This window comes from Neopsephotus bourkii, unplaced genomic scaffold (genome assembly GCF_033783945.1).
Source record: "Neopsephotus bourkii isolate Nb327-2 ecotype Australia unplaced genomic scaffold, CSIRO-AGI_Nbou_v1 NB_1780, whole genome shotgun sequence".
In the NCBI taxonomy this organism is placed as follows: domain Eukaryota; kingdom Metazoa; phylum Chordata; class Aves; order Psittaciformes; family Psittacidae; genus Neopsephotus; species Neopsephotus bourkii.
Genome location: NW_026902254.1, coordinates 11394566 through 11409876, shown reverse-complemented (window position 1 = coordinate 11409876; position 15311 = coordinate 11394566). Strand labels below are relative to the sequence as shown.

The window sequence follows — 15311 nt, the reverse complement described above, 5'->3', positions numbered from 1 at the left end:
CTGCTGTCCTTGATCAGGCGAGATAGCAGCTCTTCTGTGTTGATGCACTGATTGTAAAGCTGCCTTGCACTGTGCTGTCTCTCAAACGTGGTCTCACACCTTGCTGAAGGAATAATTCACAGTAAGGCCTCAACTCAATACTACTGCCGTCCATCATCTATCATATTATTTGAGAAATTAGTAACACATGGAATTTGCACAAGTGTTTCATTGTCCCTCAGTGTACTAAGAAACTGTGTCAAGTGTACAGGGTCCTCAAGCTCCTCTTTGTCTGTCATTGAAAGGGTGGCCACTCTGCACAAGAACAATGCATGCTTCAGTGTCCCATGTACATCCTGACTGCTCTGTATTTCTAGTTTAATAAAAAGATACATACATTTATACTTATGTATGTACACCTAAACTACAATATAAGGAACCAGTCTAGTGTGCAAATACATCTGAAGAAACAATGCGGTATTTGCAAAGTTACAAAGGAAGAAAAGAACTTGTAGGTTCTGCTCTAACAGTATTTCTCCAATACTAAGCAAAACAGTCACAGAACATAAGCTGCAGGTGCATACAACCCTGAATGTTTCCAAGTATACTTGTGGATAAAATCTGAACTCCTCTGTAAAGCTTTTCCTTTTACAAAAGCTTTTAACAAAACCTAGGCTGTTCTTGAGTAATGCTAGAATTACAACCTTCCATGATGCCCTTTGAACACGAACACTCAGTTCTCACAAGGTGTCTGAACAGCAAGTTTTGATCTTAGTCTTATTTCCCCAAATACACATCCCATCTTTTCAGTATGTGAGCAAATCTTTAGTCCAGCCCCCAGACTCCCTAAGCAAAGAACCTGCAAAAAGAACAGAGGACATAAAGAGAAGTTCTTCTCATACAGTTTATCAACAGTTTCTCAAGTTTATCTGACTGGCAGAATAAACTTCAAATCAGTCTCCATCCTAGCCCAAATCAGTCATTTCCTCTAACAAGAACAAAGGCTTCAGGATCTGCTTGACAAAAACTCATCTTGTACTGGTTCTGCTCGAGATATACCAGCCCTGCGTTTCAAAGAAAGTTAAAGCCTACATAGACTTGGTCATAACAGTTTCATGGAGAGTCAGATCCTGCCTTCTGCTCTACAATACTAACAACAGAGTTGTTCTGTGGCACAAGATGAAGAGAGAAAACTTTGCATGGAGGCAGAAATACTGAAAATGGCAGGCTTCTGTCCAACCTGATGAACTGTAGGTATCTCTGACCTCTGGGTCTCCTGAAAGAAGACATATTTCAAACCAAGGCCCACACCAAACTCATGTACTTGAACCATGTTGCTCTCCCAGACTCTAAGATACTCAGCTTTATTTCTAAAATCCTTTAACTTTTTTTTTTCCCCAAGTGTAGCTTAGTTTGTAGATCTTAAACACTACAGTGATGTGCGTCACGTAAAACCATAAATAGGTATAAAGTTAGGTAACCAGAACTAACACTTAGCATAAAAAAAGTCCTGAGTTATTTGTCTCCACATCTCCGCAACACCTCCTTTGCAATTTCATACACTTGAACATCTGTGTTTTCCTTTAGCTAAGGAATAAATTCCACCCAGATTATATAAAATTGTCTTTATAAGAAGATCTTCATGCAATGTATCCAAGTAGGGACACCGTATGGTATTTTGGGGCTGACCAAAATGGACTGTCATTAACTAAGCATTATTCTGGCTTCTGAGTATTTTTGTACATTAACATTTCCTCAATTATACTTTTCTTAATGGAAACAACATTTCAGATAAAAATAATATAATACACCTGGAACATGCTACAGATGCAAGATTCTACCTTTCTTTTATTGCATATGGCAATAACTTCAGAATTAAAGCAATCATAATTCTTCATCTGTTAAGTTATCCACCCTCATGTTCAGTAGCACCACACTACAAATGCACATAACTTTTTCTTTCACATGTACATCAACATGCATAAAAATGCATGTAATTCCTGCAAAGCAGCCTGTAACAATAGGTCCAAACAAAAACATCATTAAGACCAATTTCTGCAATCACTATATATAGGAATAATCCTTTTCTATTCAGCAAAACTAATTGCAGGTGAGAATTTTGCTCTCTGTATCATGAGAAAATACATAAATTTGGCATCAGACATTTGTACTTTATTAGAATTGTGTGTTTTTCAAATTATTACAATGTTCAAGATGATGTATGTCAATGGAAATAAACTAAGTTGAACAACTGGATAATCACTGAAAAAAACCTGAAATTCATGCTATAGTGTAAGATAAGGAAATCTTACTCAGGCAATCTATGGAGAAACTGGTAAAGTTCCAGCCATCCAAGTTAGGTTGATACAGTGATTGCACAATGGAGGCATTAAAGTAGTGGCACTATCTTCTACTAGAATAAGATTTTAACTTTACATTCCTACATGTATATATAGCTTTTCATACTTAAGATTGTTAATCATGCCAAAACTAGTATTAGTTGGGTTTTTTATATGTAGTTGGGCTTACAGTTTCATAAAATGGGTAGTGGAGACATAAAACCTGTGAGGAACATAGCCTTTCTGTATTAAAAATGGCTGTTAAAGCTTGCTCATGATCTCATCACAATCGTTTCTGTTTGTATAACAGAAATGTCTTGAATGGCTAAAAAAATGGCTAAAAACTATAAACTGTCAAAATCCTGTTAAAAGCAGTCTTGTGTTGGAACTTAGGAAGTATGAAGAGGTGCTGCACAGAAGACAGTAAACAGTAAGCAGTATGCAGCTGAAATAATGGATGGAAAGGGGAGCATCCTTACCATGTGAAGTGCTAAATGCAACCCTGCTTACACTTTGAGATAAGACTGGCTAACACCACCTATGTCAGAACATGCTCATATGTTACATAAAGGTATTATCCTGTCTTCAATGGAACCCCTGTGTGTAGGATTTGGCTTTATATGTATCCCACGTCAGTACATTTGTTTGTCTCTACTATATGACAGACATGAAAGACACCTTCATAACCAAAACCAAAATTATCAATGTCTTAACTAATCAAAGTAATAACAAGACCTGAAGTTGAACTAGCAAAGAGCTAACTTCCCCACTACCAGAAAAGCCAAGAGAATTTAAAATTATCAGAATTCTGACTGTATGATGTAATTCACAGAATCTCATTTTCAAGACAAATTCCTAATTCTCATTAAGGCATCATTTTCAAGCAGAGCTTGTAATATTGCCCTTATATCACCACATAACTTCTTGAAATAGCAAACTTTGCTATTTCAAATAAATTTCTGTTTGAAGTAGTGATGGGAATCATTGGAATGTTCTGAACCTATATAGGGCTGATGTCACAGCTCCATGTAATGGGACTGTATGGAAGTTGGTACCTGTTGTATTTAATATGAACTGTATATTAATAACAGGCACCTATTCAGACACTGCTGAGCAGCAGAGAAACTGTCATTAACTGACTGTTGTTACAGTTCACAGATTCTACATGCAACAGCAAAAGCACTTATTACAATCAGGTGAATATAACTTACTTTCCTTATCACTCTGAAACAATACAAATACTTTGAGAAAACCAATTACTTATTTAAAGCAAAATCCCCAACCTCTCTTAGCCAAAATACATATTTAAAATATGCATGCTTATACCTACTAAAATGAGAAAACAGACTTATTTATAGTCAAATGATAAAGCAAGTTCAATGTTTCTAAATGATATGAAGATCGATTAATTGATACCAACAGTTTGAGCAAGACGATACTGATAATTGCCAGGGAAAAATACAGTTTCACTTATCTACAAAATTTCCTTTAGAAAACAAGAGCCTGTAAAATGAAGCAATTTTGTGCCTATTACCCATGCTCACTGATGTGACTTACTGTTCTTTGCAGGGATGTCTGCTTAAGAAGTTTTATAAAGAAACATTTTCCTACTTGCATAATAAAAACATAATACATTTCCATCATACTAAAGTCTGTGGACGCCCCATCCCTGGAATTGTTCAGGGCCAGGCTGGATGGGGCTTTGAGCAGCCTGGTCTAGTGGAAGGTGTCCCTCACCATGGGGTTGGAACTAAACAATCATTAAGGTCCCTTCGAAACCAAACCATTCTATGATTCCACCAGTCTATGTTTGTAAAGAACAAATCAAACACTGTTTCGCCAGAGTTCTCCAATACACACTTACTAAACTGACATAACTCTAGGAAAGTACTTTCAAGTTTGTATACTTCAAGTTGTGGGTAAAATTTTCTTGTGATTGGTAGCAGGATTAATTCCTTGGCTTCAGTGTCACCCCAGCTCCTACAGGTACAGGGTGCAGCCAGGAATACTCTGTTCTACCTCTGTGAGTCTGAGGACTCCCCATTACTTTCAGGAATGCTCTGCATCAAGACAAATGGGTATAAACTGTACTGAAATGCTGAAAAATACCAAAAAGGCCTTGGTCATGCAAATATACATAGTGGTTGAGGGTTTAATATGCTGAATGGTTTACTAAGTAGGAAGAGTTTAACCTCTCTTTCCAGAACTCTTGCATTGTGAACTCTTCTAGGCATTTTGCCAACAGCATTTCTATTTCTAAGTACTCCACCAGATGATACCTAAGCGCCATTGTAGGCTACTTGTTTATCCATACACACTTTCTTTAAGGTCACATGCAGTCAGCAGTACTTCTGTGTTAGTATCACTGATAGTCATGAAGGTTTCTCATCATTTACAGTCCCTAAATGCTCATAATCAAAATCTGTAACCACTCTGAAATGTCTGTCCCACACTGTCATTTTATAAAGCAGGAGCCATGCTGCAGATAAAATTTTGGACATGAGAAGTATTAATTGTTGGGACCATGTGAGTCTGCAAGGAAGCTAATGTAAATAACCCTAAAATTATTTTCTTTCTCTCAGTGTTCATGTTTTTTTTTTAAAGCTGAATTTTTCAAGTAACAATGCAAGGGTAAAACCTTGCAAATGGATTACATAGGGCTTCAAACCTCAACTTTTAGAATAAATTTAGTTTTTTGGCTATTAATATTTTAGCAAATATCTAGCTAACATACCAAGCTATCTTAAATGCAGTTCACATCAAATATGAAGCACTTCAGTTAAGGCAGTGCTGGCAGAAATCCATTACTAATGAATAACGTATCTTCTCAAAATCCGCACCAATTTTCTGTCAGAGCCAAATAAACATTTTTTCCTGATTATCACTATTTATATATGTTTCCTTAGACTGCAACAATAAACTGCAAGCATTCTCACGCTCTCCCTAAAGAATGTCATCTTTTTAAACACACAGGGTTGTCGGATGTGAGAGCTGAGGGTTTCCTTGCGTTGAGAGCAACTTGGAAGACCTGGAGGTGTGGGAATTCTTTAAGGCAGTGCTTTGCCCATTTTTGTGCATGTGAACACTACTTCTCATACTCCCGTAAGTAATAGTGCCAAGACAATTTTCACTTCAAAATTTAAACTCTTCTGTGATTTCAGGCATGGTTTTCAGACCTCTGATGTTTGCATAGAAGGTGACAGTATTGTTGAATTAGAAGTGTTTGGGGGGGAAGGCAGTGGGTGGTGGTGTGAAAGAGAATTGTGAATACCGTGGGCTCATTTTTACAGACAAGAAATGTCATAGGTGTGAATGCTTAATTTATTGTTTCCGTGCTTCGAGTGGGAATATGCTTCAGCAGCTTCAATCTTACGAGTGGGAATGACACCTCCTGAATGTATGCAAATTCCTCGTATCAAAGGGTAATTTTAAAAATAGCTTTAAGTAGCAGGATGCCTAATTAGTTCAGATACTGAGTATGCGATCTCGACTTTATTAAGCTAAAACTGCAGGTTTCAGCGCCGGCTTCCTTGGAAGCCGAGTATGACTGGGATCAAAGGATCGTATTTGCTGTAGCCTCAGCGGGTCAAGACCTGCTTTCACTGTGCTGTGAAATCAGTCGGGAACTCTTATTAACCGGCCTCCCCAGGAGAGCGCCACAAAACGTCCCCCGAGAAAAGCTTCCCCTTCCCTAGAAGGCAGATCGTTTCCATGTTCCGACCCCCAGTGCCCCGTGTGCCCTGCTGTTCCGACCACACCCCGCCTCCCGGTGCCTTTTAGACCTGTCCTCTACGGTCATAAAACTTCAGGAGCGGAGTACACCGGTGCCTCCAAATCCCGTTCCATCCAACACCAAACAAATCGAGCCGCCCAAAGCGCTGCCACCCTGCTCCACACCCCCCACGGCCGCCTCGCCCCGTACCCCACACCGCCCGCCCCGCCCCGCCACCCCACACGGTGCCCGGCGGCGAGGAGGAGCTGCCCCGCTCCCCGTTAACCCGCTCCGCCGCTCCCCGCGCTCACACCCTCGGGGCCGGCTGCGGAGGGGCAGAAGGAGCCGGTCTCTGCCCCGCCGAGGGCGACCTGAGCGGGGGTGCCCTGCGCTTCCCGGTAGCAGCGGCAAAAGCCACGGCGGCCCGGTCCGGGGAGCTGCGCGGCGGCTGCGGGCGGCAGGGGGAGCTGCGGGGCGGGCGGAGGGGAGCGGCGGGGCCCGGCGGGCCCGGGTTACCTTCGGGGTTGGCGCTGATGAAGACGCGGACGCTCCTGCTGCTCGGCACCAGGTGGGACGGCAGCGCCGAGAGGTTCCCGGAGAAAGCCGCCCGCCGCAGCGCCGCGTCCCGCGGGCAGGGCACCCTGCCGCCAGCCCCGGCCGGCCACATCGCGCCGCGCTGAAGGGCGATCCTCGCGGGCGGCCGCCGGGCCCCGGCTCAGGGCAGCCCCTGGACCGGCGCGGCAGCAGCAGCGCTCCCCACCGGCTTGGCAGCGGCCATGCGGACCCTCCGCCTGCCCGGGGCCACCGCCCACCTTCTCGGTGGCGGCGCAGCTGGGGCTGGAGCCGCCGCCCGGCACCGGGGCGAGAGGGCAGCGAGGAGGCAAGGGGAGGCGAGGCGCCGGCTGACCGCCGAGCAGCTCCCCGGCGGCGGTCAGCGGCGGGCAGGGCGCGGGAAGAAAGTTTGCGGCGGCGGCGGGACGGAGGCAGCCTGGACCGCGGCACCGCCCGCCCCGCTTGCGTTCGCCGGGGAGAGCAGCGGGAGGCTGGGCGGTGGGAGAGCCGCTCGCTGCGCGGTAGGGACGACGAGTGTCTCGGGTTTGCGGTGTCCAAAGCAGGGACGTCACCGGCAAGGCTGAGGGCGCCTTCCCTCCTCCGAGTGTGTCACAGCCCCGGCATCGGATTTTTATAGGGAAACTGCTGCCGGCTCATCCTCTGGGCTCTGGAGTTCAGAGCCCTTCTTGTGTTTTGTTCTGTAATCTCCTGCACGGGAGTCCCACCTGCTCAGTTACAAAAGAGGGATGCTCTTGATTCTCTTTTCTTTATCTCCTTTTTTTTTTTAATCAGTTATTTATTTATCGGAATAAATGAAAAGGCCCGGTTTGAAGAATGAAAGAGGAAGGAAGAAGCGAGGCCAACCGCCGGCGGGATGCGGTCCCTTTGCAGCAGTCAGTGGCGGGGCATCCCGTCGGGCAGCGCCGATGAAATATTCAGCAGGGTGGCGGGGTCGGGCCGCGGCTCTGCCGTGCACCGGGGCCGGTCCCCGCGGGAGGGCGGTGGCGCGGAACCTTGCTGAGCAGTGGGGTGCGGAGCGGCCCCAGCCCCAGCGGGCGGGCGGGCGGCCTTGGGCGAGCTGCAGAGTTTAGAAACCTCCTGGGGAGGGGCGGGCAGGCAGGGACCTGGCAGAGAAGCCGGGAGGAGGGGCTGGGGGGGCAGGGCAGGGGGTGGCCCATCAGCCTGATGGATCTGGGGCCGTGGGAATACCTCCTCGGGAGAGATGCAGACTCCGGCAGAGGGGTTTGCAGCTATCTTGGCGTGCTTAAAAGCTGTAGAGAAGTGTCTCATATGGGTAGTGGCTGTATAGTCTATTTCACGTGCTGTGTCTGATACAAAGCTGGTTTGTGTATTTACACGTACTACATACATATAATGCACGCTGTATAATGTATTTCAACCAACCTTATTGTGTATTTATTCACAGTATTTAAGAGATGGGGTGTCGTTGCCCCCACCGTGCTTTGTGCACTCATCTGCTGTCCCCCTCTGCCCGCTGTGGTAGGCAGTTTCGGCAATAGGGGAGGCTGAGCTGGTTCAAGGAGGTGATGCTACTAAAACAGGCAAAAGCAAACTGTTCAGCTCTTCTTCAGTAACAAAGGTGACAGACAGATGGGGTCCTTAAGTATTGCTGAGCAATTTTTTTTAATCTGTTTTCTTAAAGATGCAAGGCATATGCAGAGCTGCATCCCATGTGTGGTTGCATGTGGGTATAAGGGAGTAATGCTGTTGGTGTTTGCTTGCTGTTGCTTTATTAGTTCTGCATCCTGTAAATTTTAAGCCGATTTAACCAACTCAGAAGGGCAGATTTAAGGATAGTAATTCTCAGAGTTAACATTCCTGTAAGTTCTGTGACCATAGCGGGGCAAGAGTGAGTGAGCTTATCTGCAAAGAGAAAAAATATGCAGTGTACATTTCAGTCATTAATATTGAAATGTCAACACTGGACAGAGGGATTGTGCTATTGTGGAACAGAATGCCTAGGAATTGGAAAATCCAGCTTTCAAAATGTGTATTCCTGTAGGATTCAGTGGTGTCCAATAAGGAGCAAATCTCAGTTGAAGCCTTTCACGGTAGATACGCATATTTCTCTTCTCTGTGGATTCTCCGATGCTCTGTTTAAGACAAGCCTGAAGCTTGGTATAATTGTGTTAAAAAATCTGACAGTCATGAGATGCAATTCACTAAGAAATCAGGCTTCATATATGTCACTGCTTACAAATCTATTGGTCTTATCTGCAGTTCGCTTACCCTGTGTATAGCCAATGTACTTAGACATGCCTTTTTCTGGTTTGTGTCAGGAACAGGTAATTTCTGCAATACAGAGCTGAAAAGCAGCTCCTCAAGGCTGCAGACAGTTAATGAATGCACAGAGGAAATGATTTAATGTAGGTTGAATTACGTCTTACGTTCTTTGCTGGGACCAGCCCTCAGCTGGGCTATCTCCTTTCCTTCCAGCATGAAGTACCAGGCAGTTCTTAAATACAAATGTGCTCGTGGAAGCAGCTTCTGGTAAGGGTGCAGAGGTTTTCACTTCATATTGCTGCTGCCTTAGTGTTATCATCAATAAATTTCTCAGACAGCTTCTTTGGCAGATGAGGCTCATTGACCTACCCCTTTACCATACCAGCCGTAACGCAGTGTTTTTTAAGGCTGTTTTTGGCAGTCAGTCATCTTTAACAAGTTGAAAACTTGAGCTTGCATAATTTGAATTCTTTTGGAATTTTGCTTTTGACAGCACTGACAACAGCATCAGCTTTTAGCTGAATATATTGTCTCATGAGCCCAGGCTGAAGGAAGTGGGGCCAGGCCTCTCATTTCCAACTGTTCACCCTGTCTGTTTGTTGCCTGGGCTTTACGGCTCTGTGGCAGGAAGAGTTGTGTTGCATGTGAAGCAGGTAGTCCATGCAGCTTGCAGGCTCCCGCTATGCAGGTCAGAATTTGTGCTGATCTATATATTACTATTTTGATTTGGAAACTGGATTGTCTTCATGCATGACTCAGCTTCCTGTCACGGTATCTGCCACCTCTGTGGAAACTGAACTGGACAGATGCCTCAGAGTGGTAATCTCTTCAGCTGCCCAGCTTCAATCTGTCTGCATTTGGGGCTCAACATCCTCAGATTCAGCACCTGTGAATATAAAATGCTGGGAATGAAGTACAGTAAAGCTGAAATGAGAGGATAAAGAAGTGATTACAGAGAAACTAATCTGTTGTGTTACCTGAGACTTAGTCCATATGAAAGCACTCTGAGTTAACTCAGTTTGGAGATTAGTTGGTAGCTTTTCTTAAATTAAAAATGTTTGTTTTTTTTTTTTAATTCAATGTAAAGGAAAATAATATAAATGAATGCTAAGTAAACCCAGATACAAATCATACTGCTGTGTTCATTAGAAAACACACATCAAAATTATCCTGTTTCATATTGAATTAGAGATTTTTCACTTAGGAAAATGTACTGCTTTAGGAATGATATTTTAGAATTGGTGTCTATATTTGATTTCCAAACTAGTTACATGGAAACTGCCTGAGCAGAGGTTCTCATCCTGTAGAAAAGATTGCAGAGCACTGCCTGAAGGCATGATCCCCAAACTTTTGCACTGACTTTACTGTACTTGGGGCAGATCTTTGGTGTATGTCATTAAAGTTAATGCAGGAAGTATCCTTGTGCTGAACAGGAATAAAAACAAAGCTGTAATTCTGCAAGTGGCTTCATATAAACATGGCTGGTAGTTTGATCCTGAAAAAAACACAAATCAATAAAGTAGCAGGGAATCTTTACTCACATGCACGCAGTATACATTTTTTTTTCTTTTTATCTGAATGGTTCTTGGTGATCATTCTGGCCTTATTTGCTCCAAGTTCAGATATATTTAAATGAAGCTACAGAATGCATCTGTTTGTAAAACACGTAAATTACCCAAGTTATTCCTGATGGCCTGATCCTGCTGTAATTTAGACAGAGCAGTCCCACAGGAAATGGTAAGACTCTGGAGGTAGAAAGAAGTATGATATGCTCAGTAGTCCTGATCCAAATCCGTGGAGATCTGTCACTAAGTTGTTTGGCTTAAACCCACCATGAATAAGGGTTTGCAGTTTACAAACAACTTTCTGAGGCATGTCATTCTGAGGTGAGTTTTGTGTAAAAATGAGCATTATTTTACATAGCCTGAAGATCTTGGGAAGTAACATGAGTGATACAGGCAGTGTTGTGATTCAAACTGTGAGAAATAAATGTATTCTGCCTGCAAGGTCAATTTATGTTTTTGCTCATATGTGCTCTTTTGGAAATCTGGTATCAAGTATGTGACAGGCCCATAATAGTGGAGGTTTTTTTTTAATACCTTTCAGATAAAGTGTTTTGCCCTGTACTAAAATGCAGCCACTGTAGTATGACCTAGGTACTTAAAATACCCATCAGTTCTCAGATGTTTGGAGCCTGGTTCTGCCATGGGCTGCATGTTGAGCCTTCCTATTGTCTTCTTTCCAAAATGGTACCTATTTGCAGGGGCTGGGAATGCAAAGTTTTAAGATCAGGTCAAAAATCAAAGTTTAAGGGTCAGCAAATTGACCAGCTTTTCCACTTTTCATGTAGAAGCTAAAGGACTCTGGAATTATGTCTTCTGATTGAATACTAACTTAAAGCTGAGTAGTTTTTTTGCCACTCCCTAGCAAGCTGGCCCAGTTTTAGGAGCAGGCAAAGCAGGCAGTTGCCTAGAGCGACAGACAAAAGGAGGCAATAAAATCCCGTTTTAAGCAAGCAAGAGACCCTGTGACTCTGTGCCTGTTTCTGCCTGTTTAACGAGGGCACGGTGTGTTCCCCAGGCCTCAGCCTCCTCATGTTGCTGAGATGCTGAGACTGAGCAAGCTCTTCACCACCAGAACCATGGCTGCAGTCCTGTTGTTTGAATATCCCATCTATTTGTTCTTGTCTCTGCTTCAGCTTCCTACTGCTGAAATGTGGGGAGAAACTTTCTGTGCTCCTTCTCTGCTCCTTTTTCTTGACAATGCTGTATTACTTTTGCTGGGGTGGTTGGATTGGCAGGAGTGCAGGGGCAGATGTGCTGAGACTAGATAGCTCACAGAATTCATGCTTCACTAAAAAAAAACCCTGTTATTATTATCCTTGCAAATTAGGAATGACAGGCTGCTGAGACTTACTGAGTTTATATTTATATCAAGAAACTGATTGCAAGAAATAAGAGATGTCTTAGGAAATCATACATGAGTGCTGGGTTCCTGTAAGGACCCTTACAGCCATTTCAGGGTTGTTTGTTAGCTCTACTTGATGTAGACTTCTATTTTCCATCTAGTTTCAAGTGCTAAAAATGTTTGTTTCCTTCCCTTCTTCCCTCACTCTTGTACTCTGACACCTCTAGGCTTTTGGGATGAATCTCTTCCATACTGTGAATAGGTTGCTGGATCAGGCTTTGCCAGTAGACTTTCAGTCTCACGGACAGCATGGTTATAAGCTCTAATGGAGAACCTGTCTGGAGTGATAGTTGTTTCAACATACCTCTCTTTGGAGGAACTACTTGAGCAGCAGAGTTTTGTGAGCTGACTGCAAGGTTTGAGAGGCGACGCTGTATTGGTTCTTATCAGGTTCAGTTCGTTTTTGCGTGTCATCCAAAAATACACTGAAAGCCTTGGTAAGTTGGCATCCACCACACATCAGGATCCTTCATAGCAGGGTAGGAAATGTGTATGAATTACAAAAAAAGACCATCCAGTCTTATAATAAAAAATAAGAATTTGGAAAGCATATTACATTTCATTAGACCTTGCAACTTTATTCAGCCACTGGGTCACATCAGGAGGGAATTTACGGGAGGCAGATTATCCTATATTTGCCCGCTGTAACGTTCTTAAACTTTCTCTGAAACACCTACATCCAAAAAAGGATGCTAAACTTTGGTCTCATAAAAGAAGGACAAGTTTGAGTTTCTGGTTTTTTTTTAGTCCAGGAATACATTTTTCCTGTGGGTGAGCGGTAACGAAATTCTGGTAGCTTCTCTGTGTTCTCTGAACAATTTAATAATAAAAAAAGTTTTCTTTTTCCATTTTCTTATATTGCTTTTCAATATACACTGTCGTAAGTCTTCAAACCAAATCATTTTCACAAGTGCTAAGGAGGGAACTCCAACCTGGAATAAGAGTTCCAAATATAGAGGCATAAGAAAGATCCTGATATTCAGGAGCTGCCAAGCAACGTGATTATGCACTTGTACAATATATAGATTAATTTATATTAAAAGGAAAACAGGGAAGATAATACCTCTAAGATGGTTAGATTTGTACCTTTGTAGCAATGGTACTTCATTCTTGCCTCCAAGTCCCAGTCTTATTTGCCAGTGGGTGTTGGCACAAGGAATTTCATTTTACCCTAAAAACAGTGCACCACCAGGAATCACCCTTAACTTCTGGAATGACAGTGGTCTAGAAACAAAAGAGGGCTGAATGAGGTTTTTTCGTTTCTTTCTTCTTTTTAAGCTTTAGAAATTTTCCTTTTTCTTTGAAACCTAACAAAGCAAACATAGCCTTTTCTCTTAAAATGTTGTAAGTGGCTATACCACATCTTTATTTTTATCTCATATCACACTTGATTGAAAGGTTCTTCACAGCTAAAATAACGTGATGAAGGCATGGAAATTATTTTTGTTGTATTTTTTACTGGAAGCTTTAAAGAGATCTGTGTCTTCATAGAGAATTAGTGTTCTGTTGCACACATAAACAGATGCACACTCCCTAAGGATAGACAGAGGAGTACATGCACAGTCAAAAGATACTCAAGGATGTATGGATTGCTATTTTCACACAGGGAGTATGCAATATCAAGATTTCCAAGTTACTTATTCAAATTTGCCCATACAGTTTTAAATTTTACCCTGTTGCACATATACATTATAGCAATCTTTAATTAACTGGCCCAGTACTCTGTTCTACCATTCTTTGACATAACTCAGTGCTGAAAAGAGGGGTGTTCACTTAACAGAATTCAACTGTTGATCAGTGTGCATTTGGTGGCATACTTGCAGCTCACCATTCAGACTCTGCTGGAAGACAGAAGTAGTCTTTCCTGAGCTCTTCCATATAATTTCCCAAGCTAGTAAGTATATAAGCACTTCCAAAATCTGAATAACACCCAAGACAGAAAGTTTCATTACTGAAGCATACTTGTTCCGCTGAAGCACAGGAAAATTAACACCTAAAGTATCTGTTAATTTTGGATGCCCTCTCTGAGGTACCAAGGACTGTGTTTTTTCAAAGTAACTGCTATTAGATATTAACTACAAGACACAATTTTTATCAGCTTCAATTGCAGCTGACAGTGTTCAGTGTGTTTGTCTTTTAACCTTCAGACTTCTATGTCAGGTGCCCAGAAAATGAAGAACCTAGAATTAATGACCACCCCTGAAAAACTTAAATGACTTAATTAGCATCCTAGGAAATCTGTAGTGGAAGCTGGGATGGAATGTAGTTCCTTCCCTGCCTGGATCAACATTCACTTTCTTAGCCATGAAATCATCTTTTATTTTCCTGTAATTCCTTGCCTCATTCCTGCACCTCCTAACCTCAGCTAAAAATAAATCAGCAATCTGCTTGGTTTTATGATCCTGCATCATCCTTAAAGGGTACCCATACTTACAACATAGGCAAAATATGCTTCTGTGTGTTTTTAACTTACTCAATGAGCTGCAATTTCCCCCCTTAGCTCACCATGACAGTCTTCTCACATACTCAGTCTGCTTCCCTAAGGACTTTCCCCTACTTCACTCTGTTTTTTATCCCATTCATCTTGTGTCACCCAGTCCTTTTATCCTATTCCTAGTTTCTTGTCTAACGTGTCTGTCTCCATCACCATCTGTTTTTTACTTCTTTTAACTACTGGTCCCAGTTTCCAAATAAGCTCTTGTGTGCAATCTCAGTGATTGTCCTCACCTTGTCCTCATCTCTTTGGCCAACCACTCTTACATATTCTGTCCCTGTGCTTTCTAAGGGAACATGATGCAGAGCTGTTCTGATCTCCCTGTCTCCCCTGTTCCCCATCTTCAGTCCTCCCTTTCCCCTCTGCCTTCTCTGTTCCTCCTCCTCCCAGGGGTGGCGGGATGGTCCCTTGCAGCTCTGCGACAGACTCATCCTAGGACAATAAAAAGGAGCTTTAGTTATTAAAGGTATATAGTGGTAGTGGTGACAAGTATGGTAAAGTTCCATATGGTGAGAACATCTGAGATGGACCTTCTGGGTCCTTGCATCCTTCTGATGGAGCCTCTGGATCTGGAATTTGCTTAAGGCAGGAAAGAAGACGGATACACATTGCACTCTCTCTGTGGAAATGCAATCCAAATACAAACCAGAAAGTAAAGGAGGACTAGGGACAGAAGGCTGAGAAGTTTCTCAGTCTGCCCAGGTTTCTGTGCTGCTGTTTTTGCATAGAGTGTTATGGCAAGTAGTCTTGGAATTGTATTCGAAACAGCAATTAGGTAGAGGCTGAGCCTAGTGGATATGTACGTGTCAGCAGAAGAGTTAAGAGAGAGCCATTTGCTGTGCAGGATTTTATGAATGTTTTCTTATTTTAAGTGAACCTGCATACTGCTGGTTGCTTACCTGCTGCAGATGTGGTAAGTGAATTTTAAATAGGTAAGTTGAAATCCTCATGCTGCAAGACTGAGGATGAATAAAAGTTTGACAATCTGACTATATATGTCTGCATGTGTGTCTTTAGTATTTTG

The 15311-nt window shown here is 42.8% G+C and overlaps 1 protein-coding gene across 1 annotated transcript in view; it reads right to left on the bottom strand.

Moving 5' to 3' along the window:
• Window positions 1-6734, bottom strand: part of NWD2 (NACHT and WD repeat domain containing 2) — a 59747-nt gene extending 53013 nt beyond the window's left edge. The window contains exon 1 of the mRNA XM_061379665.1: window positions 6547-6734. Coding sequence (XP_061235649.1) covers window positions 6547-6697 — 151 coding nt within the window. The 5' untranslated portion in view covers window positions 6698-6734. The remainder of the gene's footprint in view (window positions 1-6546) is intronic.
• Between the last annotated feature and the right edge of the window lie 8577 nt (window positions 6735-15311).